At 33.9% G+C, this 22,762-nt stretch overlaps 1 protein-coding gene across 2 annotated transcripts in view; it reads left to right on the forward strand.

Moving 5' to 3' along the window:
- The window catches only part of LOC129228033 (ras-related protein Rab-37-like), a 451,604-nt gene that overhangs the window by 368,034 nt on the left and 60,808 nt on the right, over positions 1–22,762 (forward strand). The window contains exons 7-8 of one of the 2 annotated variants that reach the window (XM_054862661.1): positions 6,459–6,535; positions 11,727–12,071. In XM_054862661.1, coding sequence (XP_054718636.1) covers positions 6,459–6,535; positions 11,727–11,841 — 192 coding nt within the window. In that variant the 3' untranslated portion in view covers positions 11,842–12,071. Of the gene's footprint in view, positions 1–6,458; positions 6,536–11,726; positions 12,072–22,762 lie in introns of those variants that run through there. The other variant, XM_054862662.1, reaches the window with a different exon arrangement.

The following is a 22,762-nucleotide window of genomic DNA, read 5'->3' on the forward strand; positions in this document are numbered from 1 at the left end:
ATTTGATAGAGATCGGGATTATAAGGGAACTGTTTCACTTTATTTAAGAATAGTTGACCTCACTCGAATTGGATTTTTTGGGAATTACCCAAACTGACTTCTTTACAACTCCTGAACGTTTTCGTGATTTATTTTTTGTGATTTTTGGCTTTCTTCTCACTTTTACCAACATTTCATTTATTCCCTTTACCCCTAATTTTCAGTTTTAATCATACCTTTTGATACATTTAAGGGGGCAGGCAATTTGAAATCTCGGCGAAACTAGAGACAAACAATGTTTTGGTAACTATTTGACCTCTGCCTGTAATGACCATTAACTTGAATCAATTGAAAAAAAAGTACATCAACATAAGCGAAGCCGCGGGCAAAAGCTAGTAACTAATAAAAATTCAGGAGCACGTTCTCTTTTAAGAACAACGATTGATCACTCAAATATCACAAACCATGGCCCCACTGAATACTTAACGGCCGTGGCAATCGCTGAAACTCATGGCAACAAAGAGGGCGCCACTGGCTACCCCTCTTTTTGTTTCCACTTGGCGTGATTGTGAGCGTTGGCATCTGTGAATACGTGATTTCTCGACTTATTATCGGGCGTACGTCATTTCACGAAAATTTTAATTTCAAAAGAAGGAATGAAGAGAAAAAGTGCTGAATAAATATTGTATTACAAAGGTGAAGAGCATTTCTTATTGTTATTTTAATATCATATCAAAAATTACGTGTAATAAAAAATTTTAACTAAACACAGAAAACATGATTTTTTTTAAACATTAATGCGTAATTCTTAATATATTTTTTCAAACTTTTTCTTTTTTTTGAAAGCTTTGCAAATAATTTTCACATTTTTTATTGAAAATCCCCTGGGGTTTCCTTTTTGGATACAACAGTTCTAAGATTGATGATATATGGCAGGCAGCCCTCATTTCTAATTTTACATGCTCATTTACATGCGAATTTTTTCTGCTCAATAAATTACATAGGGGAAAAAAAAAAAACACGCTCCGCAATCTGTAAATACATTCATTTTTCAAAACTTGAGAGGGTCATTCATTGCCCCTTTTGACCCTGATGGGGATTAGAGGGGGGGGGATATAGGAATTTACGTTAACAATTGCCATTCTTTTCGCTCGTAATGTAGTGTATATTTTACAACGAATAGAATCTAATTAAAAACGTACGAACAGGCCCGACATTTAAAAATTCGCGGGGGGGGGGGGGGGGCAAAGGTTTTGTGTAGGGGAAAAAACAACAAAATACGAGCAAAATGCCTAATTTTAGTATGTTTGTAAAATTTAGGGGTGTCATAATTGCCTCCTCCCCACCGTGATATCCCCACTTGACAGGCCTGGTTAGGAATATTATTTTTCAAATGAAGAAGAACAATAGAAAAGTTAAAAATATGATGGCAATTTAAGAAAATGAACCATTAACATAATTTTAAAAACATTTAAAATCAGAGTGTGACTAATACATGGTTCTACGACGGATCCGTGGTTCTCGCACCAATATTGTACGGACACCAAAATAATGTCATTTATCTATTTCCCCTTCCATTTTTAGCACATCTCATGTTATACTAACTTTAGTGTAGATTTTAGTAGTATATTAGTGCACAATACGCATAGAGATGCACAAACGCTTAGTGCACAAGAGCTATTTCGAAAAAGTGCAGATTTTTTTTTTTTACAAAAGGAAATTCATAGCATAATCAAAAAATAAATAAAAATAACATGGAGCTAGAAAAAGCTTTCATTTTCCCGAAGCTTAGTTTTTAATTAATTTTTTTAAATGTCCGATTTTGAAAATAAGGCGTGGTCTTTATGACGTCACAAATGATGTACTTTGGCGCATCTGTCTACCCCGTTTCTACGTTATGATGATCAAGAAGCGAATTACATATTGCACTCTACGCTTACTATCAATCATATAGTTGCCAACACTTGTGAGTAAAGAAATTAATTGAATATTGTGCTCTGTGAGTGGCATCAGTGAATGGCGTTTCATCATTTGTGATGTCATCGGCAGAAGCGTAAACAATGAAAGCGCACCGATTAATGCATTTTTTTTTAAATATTAAACTTAGTCAAGTTATTTTAAAAAATGATCAGATCCTATGATTTTAAAAATGTTTTTTAAAAAAAATAAATAAATAAATAAACCCTTAAAATTTCGGAAACGACCCTGTTGCTTCACACGCTTTGAGCATTAAAAAAATGTATATATATACACCCAATCCTCTTTTTATGCGGTGAATAGGGACCGCATAAAAAAATCGTGTAAAAAAAATGCTTGAAACTTCACCAGTAGCTTTAAAAAGTTTTCGCAACTGAGTTAAAAAATATTTTTTTATGCGGTGGATAGGGACTGCATAAAAAAAGTCTCACGTAGAAAATAATCAAAATATTATATTTAAACGAAATCAAAATAAACCAAGCGATGATAATTTTGCAGACTCCCGAAAAATTTCCCGAATTAAGAAATATTTGGAAAGTCACAGTGACTTCCCATCTGATGCCCCTGTCGACCCTTGATGATACTACCAAGCACTCGTTTAATAAATAATTTTCGCTCGTTTTATAAATAATTTTTATAAACTACACAAAAAAAAAGGTCCGCACAAAAACAGGTTTGGGTGTACACACACACATCGGAAGGCGCACAGACCGGAGAGCGTTCACTTTAGCTCAGGTTCTATCCCCACCCCCAGGCTCCCACCTTACCTATAGCATCCCAGGTGCTATTACTTCAATATATTTTTCAATTGTTATAAAGTGTTCACGCAGTAAATAATTTTTATGATAAAGGTCAGATTCGGCCATAAAATATTTATCTTTCTTACGGCCTCGTATTACCTATTCTAAAAAATCAACAGTCATATTATGACGGGTGCAAATTTCTTGGTCATTTCCATTTCATTCCATTTGTAGAAACAAGAAACCCAACGAGTAGGATCCTATCGCAATTCATGATCGTGAATAACTTAATTCGAACTCATCAAGCAGCCAAAATTCAAATTATTATTTTTTTTTTAAATTTATTTTTAACATTTAACAAATACATGCAACAGGGAAAGAAACTCCTCAAATATCTACACATGAATTTGTGAAACTAATAATTTAAAAAAAATGGGGAACAGATTATTTTACAAAATATCAACACTGTTGATATTTTGTAAAATCCTAGCAGTGGAGAGTTCCGTACAAAATTTATTTTGTCGTTGCAAAAGCAAATGATTTTTTTTTACTTGCCATTTCTATGATATCTTTAAACATACATTCGATTTGCGATAGCTCGAATGTAAAAAGACCGACGGAAAACTTCGACTTATCGAAAGTTTGACTTAACGATAGTTTTGGTTTTTGATATTTTAATATTAAAAACCATCGAATACTTTAATTAATATGTACATATAACAGACAAAATTACAGAACTTAAGTTTTTTAGCACAATATGCACAGTTTAATAAATGTATTGATAGAAAAAAATCAAAAGCATGCTGGAACCGCTTGAATAGAGCTGATTCTACTTCAGGAAATGTGCACATCTTCATTCGTTTCAAATTCGGATTGCAAGTGAAGGTGAAATAATTATTCTCCCATAGTCACTTCTTTTTTTTTTTCTTTTTCTTTTTTTCGTTCTTTCGAAATAATTTCGAGTAATCTTGGAAAAAACTTCGAGTTGAAAGAAGTTAACTTCGAGTTATTCAGAATAATTAGAATGGAATTAAAGAATAAGTTGTCAAGACTTGATAAAAATTTCGAGCTATAGTAATATTCGATTTATCGGACTTCGAAGTATCGCAAATTTACTGTACTTTAAAAAAAATTAAAATATTTAGCGATGTAAAATCCTGTAAACATTGAATTCGTCATAAAAAACTATTTTCTACACTTTAAACATGAATGAGAAAGGAGCTTTGAACTAGAAACTTTGCAGGAAATTTGATCGCCAAGTTTGGCGAAAATTAGGATATGAATTTTCTGTTGGAAAAATAAAATACACACACACAGTAGACCGTCAAGTATCCGCAGGAATCTAAGATCTGCTTACAAATTTTTGTAATCTTGTTCTAATGGTATAGCATTAGGAGCAGCTCTAAATATCTAACATTTCTTAAAATAAAAAAAAGTGTGGGGGGGGGGGTAATTTTCCATGATAGGTACGTAGCGGAGCATTTTTTAATCTGGCGATTAGTTTCAATTTTATTTATTGTCGGGGACTATTTCAAGTTACATATGAAGTATTTATTTGGCGATACTATAAACTATTTTGTCTTTTTCAAAGACTTGTAAGCGAAGCGATAAGCCCTAGAAACAAGATCTAAAAGTCCATTAAAATAAAAAATAATCCTCTGAATAATTATGTTTCTCCATTAAGCGTAAAATAATCCATCAAATGATACACAAGCTATAAATGAACATGTAAAATTAAATTAAAAGAAATTGCCTAACCAACTTTAGATCCACCATTTACGCATTAAATAATCAGCTAAATAACTTTACTAATTCGATTCGAATTGGTTTTTACGGTATATTTCTGAGCATCTTGCGAAATATTGATGTTTGTTACATGTTCCATTTATTAATTAAAATAAACAAGCTTTGAAACTTGTCGTTGATTGGTGGATGCAACCGTGGCTTGTGGCGCCTCCTTGCGGTTAGAATGGGCAAATATGAAGTTTTGAAGTTTTTCCATCTAGTGTGGCCATGTTCAAGTGCAGGAATAGTTGCCCCGGTTTAACACAAGAAAGTCAAAAATTGTCAAGGCCTGGTAAGCGCCAGCGCATTCAGTGGGGCCATGCACAAACCTTACAGGAATAATGAAATCGCATCAAGGAAGCCGAAGTACATTGATCATTTTATATTGGGTTACTTCATGTGGATAATGATTTTATTGAGCAATCACGATTGCTTCTTGTTCTCACTTGACTGTTTTGATGTGCTATCATTTTATTTTCCCGTCAGCACCCTCTGCAGCATCCCTCGACCGGCTCCTCACGATGCTGCTCCTCTAGCGAAAACCATCTCCAGGTTGCATACATATGCTACACACACGCGCATACATACACAACTACACACGCACAAACACATACACAAACACACACAACTACACACACAAACACATACACACACATACATCTACACACACATACACAAACACATACACATACATCTACACACACATACACACAAACACACACACACACACACTTACACACACATACACACAAACACATACACAAACACACACACAAGCACATACACACATACATACAGACACCTACACACATACACACAACTACCCACACATTCATGCCTGCACATAGACACAAACACATATGCCTACACACAGATACCCCCCCCCACACACACAAACACACACATTCATACACACAACTACCCACGCACTTATGCCTGCACACAGACAAACACACATGAATACACACATATACCCCAACACACAAACACACATACCCTCCCACAAACAAACACACACGCCTACATACACACAATCGCGATTGCGAAAAACATAATTTGAATTCAAAATGTCAAAATTCAAATTATTTTTTTTTTTCTGTATTCTAAGAAAAAGTTAATAATGCTTATTAAATGTTAATAATGCTAATTAATGTTCTTAATCCAAAATAGAAGTCATTTGACGACCAGCAAAACTTTTTATGAAAACAAAACTGAAAAATTATCCAATTGAAAAAAAAATAAGTCGCTGATGGCTGATTGACCTTCGGAAACCAGTAAAATCCGCAGGCTAGCCGGCCTGTGAATCTGAGAGCCACATGATCAGAAATATACATATTGTTAAGGGTTCCGGTGCAGCTTCAAGTTTCTTGAAAGGACGACACAGTTCTTGAGAAAAACACAGGAGATTTATTTACACTATGTACAGGAAAGGTCGTTAACAACTGCTAAATTAATCATCAGCGATTAAGCAAACATCAATCAGCACCGTAAACTCAACGGTTACACACGTATTTACATTCAAGTACGCAAAAATACAGCTCGAAAGGCTTCACAGAGCAGAGCAATACATGCCCTCCAGCGTACCGCGGCCACGATTCACAAGCAAAAACTAACTCGAGACTGACTTCTTATCATGCAGGCGGTTATTTATAGACATCGAAAAGTTTTCACAATATTTCAAAAGATTCCCGAAAATCGTAGACCGTTATTTTATTTCTTTCCATTCACAAATTTTATCATTCAGAAATGAGGGGACCGTATACTTCAGCCGACTGTACGGGGGCTGTATATTCATCACAAGAAACTATTTACAGGTTACGTTGCTACGATAATTTTAGATGAAAGATAATTTAGTAAACGCCTAATTTAGCTAGATTACGACAAATTAATCATAAAAATAATTAATATTTACAGAATTTGTTACAATATTTATCTTTATGTTAAGGTTTGATTTTCCTTCTTTTCCTCTGCTTTCAGGAATACGGAGTCGCTTTCATGGAAACAAGTGCCAAAACTGGAACTAACGTAGAATTAGCCTTTATGGCTGTAGCCAGGTAATGATTTTTTTCCCCCGCTGTATGCTGTTCAAAATTTTTGTACATGCTCTTACATTGAAGTAAATTTATGCCTAATATGACTTCGTGCAAGACTTAAAACTTGTAACCATTAAATGTTTCACACAATCTGCGATTCCAAAACGGTGGATATCAACTTCATCATTTCGTTCATCTTCTTAGATTGAAATAATGCAGTTTCAATTCAATCACCTACCTTAAACGAGATAACTAAATACTTCTGACAAGATACGAACTCTATACAGATTAGGGGTGCGACATCGATGTCGATGTTTTGGAAACATCGATGTTTTACTTTCGATGTTTTTGGACCATCGATGTTTTGGTTTCGATGTTGATGTTTTTGCATTTTAATGAAAATTATCATAAAATTTGCTCCAATTTTTTCGCTAGGTAATTAAATTTACTTATGAAGCTGTCAAAAAATCATGTGTCATCTTTTTTTTTTTTTTTTTTTTGCACCCATTTTATAAGATCAACTTTTCTGTGTAGAGGATGATTTTTGGGAAGGTCACTACAAGATAGTAGATTAACTAGAGAGTGAGGAAGAGGTCAAAGCTATGGGAAGAACCTGACACAAGTAGTCTAGTGCCAGAACTTGCAGTCTATTTCAAGGCTTCAGTTCTGAAACTAAAAGAAAATCCTATACGTTACTACGGTGAAAATTATAACTTTAAAAATTTAGAGCTGGTAAAAGCTGCATTAAAGTATTTGATAGTGATGACAACTTCTGTTCCATCGGAAAGAGATGTTTCTCTGACTGGTGGGATAGTCTGCGAAAAGAGAAATGCGCTTCTGGGGGGACAAAGTAAACAAACTTCTTTTTCTCCAAACTGTCAACACCAATAGTCGGGGTTACTAATCGACTTCCCCCCAACAAGTCGTCCCTCTATTACTTACAATTTATGTTTAATTATTAACTAACAGTATAACACATATTTATTGCTCTTAAAAAATAATTGCTAGAACTAATTTTGTATTTTTAAAATAATTAGCGCAACTTTTGCTCATCATTCAACTGACGTTAAGTGGTGTGATACATTTTTTCTTAGATTCTTTTTGATGCAAATTTACTTTTAGTTTCATTCAGTTTGAAAATATTTCCTTATTACTATAACTAGTTTGTATTAATCGGTGCTTGTCTTATAGTATCAATTTTTGCCCAATTATAATACCAAGATGTTGCAAAATTATTCTTATTAAATTATATTCATGATTTGAGGTTCAGTATTTTCAATATATTCGTCGGGTACGTATTCTTTTGTATTGCTTAAATTAGTGTAGTATATTCAAAAATGTATGTTATACATTGATAAAAAGATCGATGTTTTAAAACATCGATGTTTTTTGGTCGATGTATCAATACCATCGATGTTTTAATTTCTAACATCGATTTTTTGAAACATCGATGTTTTTTGGTCGATGTATCAATACCATCGATGTTTTAATTTCTAACATCGATTTTTTGCAACATCGATGTTTTGCTATCGATGTTGCACCTCTAATACAGATGTCCTGGATGTTTTCGATTCACCTTTGAGTAAATATTTTTATCGATATAATTTTCTTTAGGTGGAGAAAATTTTTAGACGATATACAGTGTGTCTGAAAAGTCTTCGACACATTTAAAAAAAAATCCCAGAAAAGCAAAATATTATCGTATGAATGTTCGGTTTGCACAAGAAAACTTCACAGATTGAAGAATTTTTTAGACATCGTTAAAAAGAGAGAGAGAGAGAGCGAGAGAAAGCAAAGAAAAAAAACTTTGGACGCTGTATCCTCACAGTAAGAAAAACGAATGTAATATGAGGTAGTTACTGTCTGAACATCTATTACATGGAAAGGCTAATATCCGGTTTATAGGCGGAAATGGACGTACCTATTAGTTTATAGGGGTGATAGTTGGTTTGTTACAGATGTGCACTTTTGCCTCTCTGTTATTTAGCCTTAGTTTTGTAAAAATGAAAATTTGCCCACAGCAGCATTTTTTATATCTATAAAGTATATTCGATCCATATTCTCACGGCAAAAATTAATTGATTTATTTATTCACAACGAAGTTTTGAGCTTACCATTTTGCTTTTACGTTCCTGAACGAAATGAAAATATTTTATTTTCTTTTTGTTGTTTCCATGGTAACTATTTTTGTTTCCCCTTATTTTAATCTTGAGAATGCAATACATGAATAGGGCACTAGTGACATTATAAAACGCGTGCATCAAAATCCCATCGTTATTTTCCCTTCTCCCCTGATAGATTCATTCAGATGGAATAGTCTTTACTTGGCAGATTGCCAAATTACATACAATCCGCGGTTAAACAGTACAGTTGAATATGTGCATTGTTCGTAGATCAACCCACAGCTAAAGGGTTCTCAAGTTCATGCATGTGGCCCCACTTAATTCTTACAGGCCGTGTCAGTCGTTGAAATTCATGGCAACAAAGAGGGCGCTACAGGGAACCCCTGTTTTCATTACTTTGCCATCGATTGGTGGATGCAGGGGTTCCGTTCAGCTCCTCTTGCAGTCAAAATGGGCGGCGTCCAATCGAAACTTTGAAATTGATTTGTGGATGCATGAGTTGCATCGGTTTAACACCGAAAACTCCTTTAAATAGATACAGTGAAACCTCAATAAGTAGTCGACCGGTTAAGTGGTCACTCCGTTTTAGTGGTCATTTTTCTTTGGTCCCGAAAGGGTCTCATTCACAGTAATGTAAAATGATCCTCCTTTACTGGTCACCAAATTTAATGTTACCCGGTTAACTAGTCACTCAAAATTTGTTTTCTAAAATTCCTTTTCCTTATCGGATCTTAGAAAATAGCGTCGGACTTGTTTGATAGTCATTTTTCTTTGAAATCTCGATCCTCCATTCTGGTCGTTCAAAGCATATTTCTTGCTGTGATTCCGCCGAGTGCCGAGAGTATGAATCAAACTCCTTTCAGCAAGACATACAAAATCTAATGCCTGGAGAAAGTTAGTCAGTATTTAACATCCGTTCAAGGAACTACAAACACAGAATTTAAAGCTTGATGTATGTTAGAAGAGATAGTTCTTTTCCGTAAGCAACAACTTCATGAGTCAACATTGAAGGATTGTATTAATGTACTGTAACTACATTAAAATAAGTTGTTGTTATTTAGTAATGTATAAGTAAGAGAAAATGAAACAAAGTAAGTATTTTTCCCCCTTTTTAATATTTCCACTAATTTATAGACATTGATTACATAAGCTGTTGTTTTTCTCACAGAATTCTACTGATATTCATGAATATTTGTAAGGCTTTTTTTTTTTCCTTCCTTAATTTCCCACTCCACATAAGTAGTCACTCCGCATAAGTGGTCAAAAATTTTTGGTCCCTTGAGTGACGACTTAACGAGGTTTTACTGTATTTTAAATTGTTTTCAATGCTGTTTGATCAGAAACTTAAGTAAAAAAAGGTAGTTGCTTGGTGAGGCAAAAGCTACCAGTTAAACAGGATTGAAAATGATTCAAATGATCTATCCTCACTGGTGAAGAGTTGGTGATGGGTGTTCTAGCGAAAGTAATTCTGATGAAAGAGGAAATCAGGTAGGATGGTAGTTTGGCAGATACTTGACGGGGAAACTAGATATCATAACTTTTTTAAGGCTGAAAGATGTAGGGTTTAGGATGCCTTTTTTTTTTGTGGAGAAAAGTTAAAGGTTTTTTTGGGGGAGACATTTTTACAACAGGGTTGTTTTTGATGAGATTTTAGCTACCGGTTTAAAGATTGACTGAGCGTGTTTAACAATTATATCAGCTTCAGTTCTAGTGCGGCCGTCTTAACTGACTAAGCTCCCAATGAGAGCGAAGTCACTGAATAGCAGCAGTTTTGAAAGTTAAGAATTGCAGACAAGCGAGATGCTCTGTTCTTACTTGCAATTCTGGCTTAGCTGTGGCTATGGTTCCATTGATACTTTTATAGCTTTCTCAGTAAATCAGGAAGGTTCTGATTAATTTTATTAAACGCACTTAATTTCCCTTGAAGGACTGGCTTTAATGAAAGAGATTTCCAAATTCTTCCGAAAGAATCAAAGATAATAGGGAAGTTTTCGATTTTTCGGAAGTTTTTTATTTTTATATGATAGAGTAACATGTATGAACATCATAGGTGAAAAAGTTTTTGCGATACGATTAGTTTTTTTTTTTTTTTGATTAATTTTTAAATTTCAAGCGATTGTGACGTCAATTGGCACAGGAAGTGACGTCATGCGCTCTTCCGTCGCGGGAGGAACCGAAGGACGTGCAGTTGACTTCGAAGACCTTCGAAGCCTCGTAAGGCCTCCTCGCATTTAACTCCTCGCGTTTCTGGAACATTAAACCTCTCATCCTCTCGGAAGTATTCGAGTACCATCATTGATGTTACTTGGGGAAGATTATTAGATTGTGCTTTAACGAATCCGGCCTCCATAGTGTGAAGGATTATTGAATTTCTAAAAAATAAAAATATCAGCGCGCTCAAAATGTCCGTAGCGAAAACAAGGGATCTTCGGCGGAAGGCTGCCCATTAGTGCCCTGTGACGTAAGCTCGTGACGTTTCAGAAAAACGTACTTTTGCGCGTGGATTTTTAAAAATTCATTAAAACACAATCACGGTGTTTTGAAATTCGGCGATGGTGAATTTTTTAGTTTTGAGGGTCAATTAACAATACCCAATAGTCAAAATATGAACATATAATAGGTTGCAACTTCCCTATTTCAGGAAAGCTTAGAAGGATTCTTTTAGCGGAAAACGTTCCTGATTTTTGCAAGATATGTCACCGGCAAAAATTGGCCACATTAGCCGCCCATTATTTTTCAGGAACGTTTCTGGATCGTTTTTACAGTGTAATCAGTGTAGTAAAATCTTCAATTACCACCGTTAAAGATTTTTCGATATATTTTACTCAAATACTTCGATCATCTCTTAGTAAGATACCATATTTTGTGTGGGAGACCAACCGCGTATTCTCTACTTCCACAAACGAAAACAAAAAATACAAAAAAAAAAAAAGAAAGAAAATGGTAGGAAGCAAGCGGTCGCTGCAATTCGTGCAACCGCAATATTGAAAGGGGGAAAGAGAAAAGGGAAGGTTGTCGACAAAAGTCGGCTTTTGGAGATGAAGTGAAAATATAACAAATAAGATTTCGTGCTCCTCTTTCATCACCAGGGAACTCAAGTACAGACAAAGCTGCCAGCCCGACCAGGAATCCAAGTTCAACGTCAAGGAGTACGTTCGGCAGGAGAGCACGAAAGGCAGTTCTTCGGGGAGTTGCTGCGGATAGGGAATATCCTGGTTGCTATGGTTACAGAAACAATTCCTGCGCCCAGAAGCGTGTCTGTGTCAACTCAACCCACCTGGATGGAGAAAAGATGGCGAGGGAAAACGAAAGTTCGCTCCCTTTGTTTCGTTTCTTTTTTGTTTCCATCATTTCGTCATAGGAGCGAGTATTTTGTATTTTTTCTATGTTCGACGTTTTTATATTTGTGATCATGAAAGGGAAATTTCGTCAGGTTCCCCCCCCCCCCTTTCGTTCCCTTGGATTTGCGTTTCCATGTTTGAAATTTCTTTTCGGAATATTTAAAGGAAACGGTGGGAGGTTAGTTAACAAACAAAAGTGTAACTATGTATATTATTATACTTCTGTTGAATAGAAGGAGGAGTTTATTTTTTGAAAAAATCACTTATCAATAAAACTAAAAATAGATTTAACCTTGTCTTCTTCCAGTTCAATAAATGAGGCAATTATGAATTTTGCGTGGGATTTTCAAAAGGATGAGCAAAGTAATCATCCACAGAAAAATATAATGTTCTTTAACTGCACAAAATACTCGTTTTACATGTTAAATTGATAAACATAACCAAGATCATATTTAAACCTGAAACATATACTTGAATCTCGAAATTTATTTTTAAAACATCACAAAAAATTTCCGATTTCGTTACAAATTTTAACGTTCATGAGAGAAAAAAAAGAGTTCAATTTTTAAGTTATGAATTCCTAATGTATTATATTCAATACATTTAACTAAAAACAAAAAATCAGTTTGAAAGATTATTCACGAAGTGAAGTCATTCGCTGCTTTTTCAACTGGACAAAATATACCCCACACTGAATTTTTAAAAATCCTTGGAAGTAGAATTTTTTTTTTTTTTACTTGACTAACTTTTTAAATCTCCTTTTTGAGAATTCGATGTGTTGTATGCCTTGAGCACCAGAGAGCATGATGGTGGTATGTGTGAGTTTTTGTAAATATGTGACTTGTTAATATCAAATTGCGCATGCCCAGGAGTTTTGCTTTTATGTTCATGTTTTTAAATGGTTCGTGATTGACGAGTTTGTTGTTATTTTTGATTTCTTAAATCAAAAGATTTGAAAGATTTCATGTCTTTCGATATCAGAAAAGAGGAATTGTGCATTTTCGGTTCCAATTATTGTTGCTGTTGACCTAGTACGTAAGTTTGACGCATTACATGACGTTTCAAAAATTTTGCTTGTGTAGGAAAATGCCAAAATAAAGTTAACCTGCTACTGCCCTAACATTATTAAAATGGATTTTAAACTTGTAGCTTTAATATGACCAAATACAAAATATGCTAATATCACTACAATCGGTAATGGAACCAATTCATGAATCGTCAATATCTTCATTTTCGAAAGATAATGTCACGCAGTCATCAACGCCGTCACATTTTCGTCAACGCGTCGTCATAAGAAACGGCAGCAATTTTTTCACGTTTTGCAACTTAGATCACTGACAGTTCGAGGTTTGTAGCAGAACACTTTACTTTCTGAGTAACCCCATAAGAAGTCGCCGATTGAGAAATCTGGCGAGTGCACAGGCCAATGGACATCGCCCAAAATGTGAGACCACGTGTTCGGGAAACATTTTTCGAGCTACTGCCATGGAATCATTAGCCGTGTGAACTGTGGCTCCATCTTGTTGAAACCGCATGTCTGCCAAGTTAATCCCTAAAAAGTCCAACACCTCTTATCCTTCGTCGACATTTTCCAGCGTTCGCGCAGAGCGAGGCCAACTTCAGTAACTGGAGGGAGCAAGTTCATTCATTGACTTAGAAAATGCTGAAGCAAAAAAAGATCTTAAGTCACATGGTTCAACTTCAATGAATAGGAGACACGTTTTCCGTTTGCTTTCAAATATATCACGTGACTTGAGATATCTGCTTCAAGAACTAAAGGGTTCACTCTCTCCTCCTTTTATTCCGTCTCAATGAGGACGACCAGTCGTCATCTGCTTCATAACTGATTCAGTTGTGTGAAAAGAGGCAGAATCGAACCATTCCAGGTAACACTGAAATGGGTACGTAAGAGCCGTTCAAGAACTAAAGTGTTCACTCTTTCCTCCTTTTATTCCTCCTCAATGAGGACGACCAGTCGTCATCTGCTTCATAACTGATTCAGTTGTGTGAAAAGAGGCAGAATCGAACCATTCCAGGGAACACTGAAATGGGTACGTAAGAGCCGTTGAGCTGTGTTTCATTACTGCAAAAGAAATGCTCAACGGCGAAAACGCGATGATGCTGCGCCATTGCTACTGAAACTGGACGCTCTAACTTACAAAACAACAGCACTCCACCCTCATTTCACTCACACCACTGATACTCAGCAAGGAGGAGTAATAAGTTACGCCACCCTGCTGTAAGTGATTTTTTTAACAACTTTTCATAAGTTCAAAATAGGTCTGTGACTCTATAGCTGAAATGTTGACTAGCGCCAGTATCAACAACCCAAATACAAAGTCGCCATATTGCAACAGTCAAGTCATACGTCAACAATAACGCTTCTATATGGAAATATAATAAGACTAGCAAAAATACCCGGCGTTGCCTGGGTCAGTAATAATTATGAGAAAAAATCGTTACTTGCTTTTGTTTTCTGTTTTAAGTGAAAGAATTTAAAACACATCTTTTTGACGTGATTAAAAATAGAGTTTCTTCCTTACCCATAAAAGTAAAATAGCAATAAGTATAAAGAACAAAATAGTATTGATTTAGAAACGAAAGCACTATATTTAAGCAAATACAAATTTCCAGAACATGAAATTATTCTTCTCATGTTTAAAAAGATTAATCTGTTGATACTTTTTTTTTTAACATGGAGTCTAAAACCTTCTCTGTATGGCTAATGAAGTACGAAGTGGTTAAAAAAAGTAGCTGCGCTCGTAATCCCCTTATACTTGCTTTAGTTATTTTGGGAAATTTCAATCATTGTGGGCTTTTGATGCGATTTTACCGAATTTGCGAAAATCGTTTTGGGGTACCTTCGATGATGCTCCCCCCTTCTTTCCTTACTTTGTAAAACGATATGATATTAATTTTTGTTACAGAGATATCGTCGCCAGATGCTGAGATACTTTTGGTCACCATAAAATGGCGCTTAAACAGTTTCATCCGAAATGTTTCCAAAATAAGTAGTAAAATTTGGTGATTGTTTGAAATCGTGCAAAAAGGAAAAATAATGGAAGTTTTTGTGCTGTTTATGGATTTGCCTAATTTAGTTGCTGGATAATTTAACACAGTAAAAAAAGTCTTTTGAAAATTCTTTGATTGGCGATATTTTGTTTACATGGTGAAAGCTGAGAAACATTATGACGTAGTCTTCGGCTTTAAAAACAGCGACGTTGAAAAAACTGCCAAATGCATCAGCTACGGAAATCTTTCTGCAAAAATTTTGGCGATCTACTGGTTGATATGATAATGAGTAAGTGTTCAATCAGCATAAATATCAATAAAAACCATTAATTACATTAAAGTTCCGTTTAATTGGAAAATGATCAGCCAAATCATGTATTATTTGCCAATCTTGTGCAAAAATCATACTTCAAGATTTGACTTGAGAAAAGCCTTGACCAGTTACGAAAAGCAAAGAGAGTCAACAATACAACAATTGTCGCTATCGACAGGGAGTTGAGATGATACACTAAATACTGTATTGAGTTGAGGAAAGCCTTCGAACATGGAACTAAAAAGCTCATAACTCGTTTTTTATTCTACTTAGAAATTTGGAACAGGTGCCATCTTCATCAGAAAAATCAGAGCTTTCGATGGAGATATAATGTTAATATGTGCAAGTATTTTTTCATCCCTATATTAGAGCATTTATACAAAAATTGTGTTTTATTGCTCCCCTAAGGGGGTTTTGCGCCCCATAACGGGACGAAAACTACCCTATGTGTTATTCTGATGCATAAGCCATATTATTGTAAAGTTTCATCAAAATCCGTTCAGTAGTTTTTGCGTGAAAGAGTAACAAACATCCATCCATACATCCATACAGACAAACTTTCGCATATATAATAGTAGTAAGATTTGCTGTGACTTCCGCGTAACGGTGGGCAGTGGCAGGTTAATCCTATCTAAAGCGGTTGTGGCTTATCTAAAAGTAACACACAAGGACTTATAAATTGAAACTTTGAAACACACAAATAATCAAATCCTAGAAAAAAGAAATATAAATTAATATTTTACCAAATTTAGCATCTTAGAGGAATAAACCATTCTTTTTCGGGTCATATTATTTGATGTTTCTAGTGTTTTAAACTTTTTGGGGAGGTGAATGTTATAATTATGTCCATCATATTTGTTAACTGAAGTCTTATTCATATTAAGTAAAAGAGGTCAACTGGACCCAGAGTTGTTAATTAGATAATGTGTGCTCACAAAAAATTAAAAAAAAGAAAAAAAAAAAAAACTAGCAGTAAAATTAACATTTGCTTGAGAAGAGAGGTTAAAGCAACAAAATTCGCATATGTATCGTTTATTCGGATTTAGTCGTTATTTTGGAATTATGTATGTTAAGACGGAAGAAATTAATTACATTTTTAGTTTTAAAATCAGCTTATTTTGTTGCAAACATTGTTTTTTGATGTTAGCAAAATTTGTTCACCCTTACTGTATATATACCTTTAATTTCAAAGAAATAATTTTTAAATTGTTCCAATATATTCCATGTTCGATACTTATTATACATATCAAGTAAAAAGTGCATGAAGAATATCAGAAATGCAAGTCATTGCTTTTAAGCGAATTGGTGACAAGACTTTTACTGGACCAATTTTTAAATCTTAAAAGTAAGCATCAATACTGTCCAACCACGGATTGCATGGAATTTTCAAACGTCCAGATAAGACGAATCTATGTGAATAAGGGGGAAAAGTAAAAATTTGATGTACGTATTCCGCTCATTTGAATGAGACTCTGCTTCTGCAAAAGCTGACATCCGTAAAAAAAAATAATAGATTCGCCCATTTCCGGCTGTAAAACTGATGTTTGTCTTTCCGTACAATCCGTGGTCAGACAGTATTTATAAACAAAGCATTAGCTTTCGTCACAACTGATATCGTTGCCATTTGTGTGTCATTATTCCCGCCCAATAATATGTTGAATATTCGTCAAGAATTTTAAAAATACCGTAGTAATGAATTATGCGTTAGTTTGAACTATCTGAAGCTGCTTTGTTCTGATGTTCTTCAAAAGGACAATGAAAGGAGAGTAAGAAATAATGAAAATTTACTTTAAAATTAATGTTAAATAAACTCTTGTACATTTGTTGGTATTTGTAACTACCGGTTTTAAAAAGACAAATTTTTCTTTTTTGAAATTACAATAGCGCATACCTCGATAAATGTTTGAAAGATAAAATTTACGATCATTCACATCCAAAAACATCAAAAGCTTTGGAATTAAATTATAATTCAAAATTCCTGTTTGAGAAAATGATGCGGTTAATAAAAAAAAAATACTTGGCAACGTTAAAAAATTAAATGTTAGTACACTAAGATTTAAATATTGCAAAATTCAAATCCGATTTCCTCTTCATCACTTATTTTTTCCACCTTAACTTACATAATATTTACTCATTAATTTTCATATTGTTTGCTTTTCCTGCCCTATTTACAACACGTATGATGATTTTATCCATTAAAAATTTTCCGGAGAGGAAAAACAAAGTAAATCAGTTCTGTAAACAATGCAGAATCGTTTCAATATCCGAAATCGCAGAGAATTTTGAGAAGAAATAAACCATTTTCTCTCTCTGGAATAAATCAGATTACCATGCTTTTATAACATAGAATAACACCATATTTGAAAATCATCGACTATGGAAACACACAACTTGTAACTTTTTTTTAGATAGTTTACTACCATGAATATGCTTAGCTTGAGTGATTATATTTGATTTGATTTTTTTTTAATTTAGTGATAATCAAGTGTTATTATATCACTAAACGAGGACCAAAGACCATATCATCTGAATTAAAGTTCGAACTCGTAGCCATGAGCTACTTGCTAGCATTAAGTCAACAACTACTTAAATTTATAGCCTTAAAAAAAGTTTCAAAAAATTGACTTTGCATAATTGCACTTGATTTTTCTTGTTGTAAAATGAAATAAATATTCTATTAAAAATTATTATCAAGGTGTATATAAATACTTCGTAACTGTATCGAGTGGATCTGTAATGTTTACATGTTAGTAAACCTCGGCGGTCATTCCAAGCTCGTCAGCTTGCGAGATCGAGATTCCCGCTCACGTGATCGGTTGTGACGTAGAAATGTCGCAAAGTAGCATTCTAATCTACTCGAACTTATCTTGCGGCTAAGTTCGAGTAGATTAGAATGTTACTTAGCGACATTTCTACGTCACACCCGATCACGTGAGCGAGAATCTCGATCTCGCAAGCTGACGAGCTTGGAATGACCGCCCTGTACTGGGAATTTGATAGATGTATAAGCATTATTTTTCCCTATCTCTTTTTATACGGAAAAAAAGTATTTTTGTGATAAACCCAGAAAAGGAGAAACATACTGAAGTTTCAGCAGAAATGTGGTCACCGGTTATCTGTCAACCAGCCACTTAAATTTGTATAATTGCTATTAATTTGAAATTGTAGTAAATGTTAATTCAGTATTAGTGTGAATGTATATTTATTATATGGATGCTTCACTTGTCAAATCGATTAACTCCATAAAACAAAAAGTCGAGAAAAGTGATGAAGAAAATTTATATGGATGCTTCACTTGCCAAATCGATTAACTCCATAAAACAACGAGCTGATGTGTGCATCACATGACTTCCTTTTGCACGAATTTAATCTTATTTCCCTATTATTGCAATTTTAATGTGATTCTCTTTCTAACTCTATAAATATCCCCAACAATGGCCATATTGAAACCAGATTTAAAAAAAAAAAAATCGCCAAATTTGTCGCCAAATTGGCGACAAAACTTGGCGACCAGAAGACTGGCGATATATCGCCAAGTGTCCGCCAGATTATAACACCAGTTGAGTTTGCATCGAAATTAACAAAGAATTCCCTCCAAAAAGGTGCAAAAGACCCCTTTAGAAACACCCGAATGCAACCAAAAAAGGAGGTGCACAACTGGACTCCACTAGGAGTCTACGTACCAAATTTCAACTTTCTAGGACATTCCGTTTTTGAGTTATGCGACATACATACACACATACATACATACGTACAAACAGACGTCACGAGAAAACTCGTTGTAAGCAACTCGGGAAACTTCAAAATGGATATTTCGGGAGCCTATACGTTCTTAGGTACATATGTGCGTGTGGTCGGGTCGGAAAAAAAACCTCAATATTCATTTAGGGGTGATCAAAACGGAAATTAAGGCCGATTTTTGAGTGAAAATTTTTTCGCTAATACAATTCTTCCTTTTTTGTAAAAGGAAGTAAAAAGTCGAAAAAAGTGATGAAGAAAATAGTGTTATCCATAGGAGTGAATGGGCCCTCGTGTTACATTTTCTGCCATCGCAGGATCAGAAATGTACTGAACCGAAATTTCAATATAAATTCACATTCTAAGCATTGATTAAGCACTATTAAAGCAAAAATGAGGATTTTTTTTAAAAAAGTGGAGTTAATCGACTTGCCAGCTGAGGCATCCATATGGTAAGCATATTTTTTGTGTGTCAGACCCTTTAAGAAACGCTTCTGTGATTTTAATACAGTAAAAAAGTCATACAGTAGAACCTCCATTAAGGGACACCTCTATTTAAGAGACTTTTTTCTGGTCCCAGTCTCTTTGAATAGGAACTTCCATGCATTTACCTCTAATTAAGGGACACTTTGTTTAAGGGACAGTCACAAAACAAAAAATAATGTATAAGCGCTTAAAGAAATAGTGAATTAACTTAAATTCAAGATTCACGTTTCCTGTAAAAATTAATTGAGGTAAGTTTGTCATAAACATATGTGAAGGAAACAAGTAATGTATAGTAAAAAAACTTGCTGAAATTAACATGCATGATTTGCCCTCTCAACAACTATTCAAGTAGGTTCAGGGCCGACGGAGAGTGCACAGCAACTAATTAGCTTGGTATATAACACTTAAGCTTTTTTGAACATTAATTGTAATTCACATAGTATTACATTGTAAATTACATAACATAAAGCAAATACATGTAATGAATTATTTAAAAATTATTTCTGTATGCTACAAAATGTTGCCATTGGGGCATTCCAAGGTATTATTGACATTTATGTAGAGTCCGTAACGTGACCTTTTTTGCCATAACTTTTTAATTTACTGTTTGATTAGCATATTATTTTATTTTGATCTTTTTCTACCAATACACCAGCTCAAATTAAAATAATTTGCAAATCAAACGGTAAATTAAAAAGTTATGGCAAAAAAGGTCACGTTACGGACTCTACATAAATGTCAAAAATACCTTGGAATGCCCCCATTACGAAATTTTTTATTAAACTTTAATTGATAAAATAACATAAACTTAGAAATTTGAATAGTTGTTTTTCATTTAGCATATATAAAACATTTTCAGTATTTAATCTGAAGTGTCAATAGTTAATGTTTATTGTGACATTATACTACTAAGTATACACAGCATGCATCAATTCAACCACCTCCGAAGACGGGACACCTCTATTTAAGGGACAAAATGTCTGGTCCCCTTAGTGTCCCTTATAGGGAGGTTCTACTGTATTATGAAATTGTGCGTTACGCTTGTAATAGTAAATACTTGACTTGAAATCTTTTATCTTTGCCTGCAATACTGTTTTAACAGACCTGTGTCATTACGACATTACTTTTGGAACACGAGAGGTTATTTATTGTATATTACTCACAACGTATGAAATACCCGCAATAAGAATGGCAGATGTTTCAAACATTGTAGGTAACATTGAATATTGTTATAAAAATAACAGTGAATATTGAAATATTTACTATAGCATAGGGAAAGTGGAGCTTTTATGGGAAAGAAGGAAGTTTTTGACTAAGTTGTTACGAGGAATAATATTTTTCAGGTCCTTTCGAATAGCAATGCAATTTTTCAAAATCACCTTTAAAACCAATATACCCTCTCCCTCCCGATTTGTGTTCTTGTTTTAATGACCCCCCCCCCTAAAATTTGATTCGCCTTGGGCTGTATCAATCTATCAGGTTAATTACTCCCCTCCGCATAATATTTAGTTGATTTGAGCTGCAGGCTGTAGACATTTGAAAACTTAATTATCTTAAAACAGATATCGATTACACAAAACATTTTCCAGGCAACTTGGTTCAAAAAACTAGGATGCTTTGCAATATGATAATATGAGTACATTGAGTCACTGAAGAAATTTTTCGAACATTTAAAACTTTTTCAGTAAAAAAAAGGAGCCTGGATTTCATCTTCTAATCTATCAAATCAGAATAACCAATATGATGGCGACGTCAGTGTACAAATTAACTTTAGTTATCATCATAGTAGAAAATTTAATGAGTAGTCAAAACATGAAAACTCATTAAATTTTCTAAAAATACTAAACAGTGATATTTTTAAATTTTTTGATGACTTACTCATAAACATGTGCTTTTAGCTTCGGACACATATAAAGATGATGAACACTGACAAAATAAGGGATGAGCCGAAAAAAAAAAATCTTTACCAGGAAAAATATTTAAGTGATTCTTCAATGCTTTTATTTCAATGCTAATTAATATAGGATCTCGACTTAATTCCGTGGATGCAGTAAGTATAGTATTCTTTGATAGTTCTTAAATAAAATGCATCTGCAAAAGTGAAAGATATCCATAACAGAGCATGTCTGTTTGCTGTAAAATATTTACACCGTTATATATAGCAATACGTAACAGGAGAAAGTTTTGTACCACCCTTCAGGTTACTAGAACACAAATGGCCAACCTTTCCCATTTATGAAAGGGTCATGAAATTATTATCACATTCTGGTATAGAAATAAGTAGGTAATAGAACCATTTTGCAAAAAAAAAAATAATAATAATAATAATAATAAATAAGTAAATAAATAAATAAAATAAATTATATTAATTGATTGCTCAAAAAAATTGGGTAATTTTTTTTTTTTTTTTAATATTTATTTTGTATGATCTTATTGTGATAAGCAATTTGGGCAGCTTATATCGAAAATATTAATACAAACACAAGCTACTTTCATGTGCCTTTTTAAAAAAGCCACTGCGAAATATACGAAAACTGCAAAATATATGAAATAAAAATCTTTGTGCAGAAATCCAAGAACAAAAACCTCACTTTTAAAGCACAGAATTTGCAAACGACTGCAGACATCTTTGGGGATAACAGGGGAACTCTTCTTTTGATGCCAAAGTGAGCCTATGCATGAAAAAACATTTAACAATAGCAAATCAGTAGAAAATGTTAGTATAAAAGTAAAGGTTGGCCATTTTTAAATTCAATGTTTAAATATTTATAGTAGATTCTAAACATCACTTCTCACAAAATTATTTTGATTATATTAACTGTTAACAGAATAACAGCGCACAATAGCAAAGCTATAAAATAAGTTAACATAATAGAGTATTTTTACATTTGCACCACTATTTCAAAAGTTAGAACAGCATTGTAATCAATTTTTTCTTGCAATAAAATGTTTCACCAACCAAATGTTTAGTACCTTCTGGGTACATTTTAAAATAGCATCCCATTTTTCTGATGCGTTGGAAATTTCTCAAAACTATTTCATGTTGCGATTAAAACTTAGATCTAATCTCAAAGCAAAATTATTGAACTGATGCATCAAATGAAGTGTCAAGTAATATTTCCGGTACCAATGCAGTATTATATTTTACAAAACAACACGACTTAATGTTATAATTATCTTCTCTTAATTAATGTAGAGAATCAAGTAAAATTACCAAGAAATTCCTACAATTGTT

The sequence above is a fragment of the Uloborus diversus genome, chromosome 8 (genome assembly GCF_026930045.1).
Source record: "Uloborus diversus isolate 005 chromosome 8, Udiv.v.3.1, whole genome shotgun sequence".
Lineage (NCBI taxonomy): Eukaryota > Metazoa > Arthropoda > Arachnida > Araneae > Uloboridae > Uloborus > Uloborus diversus.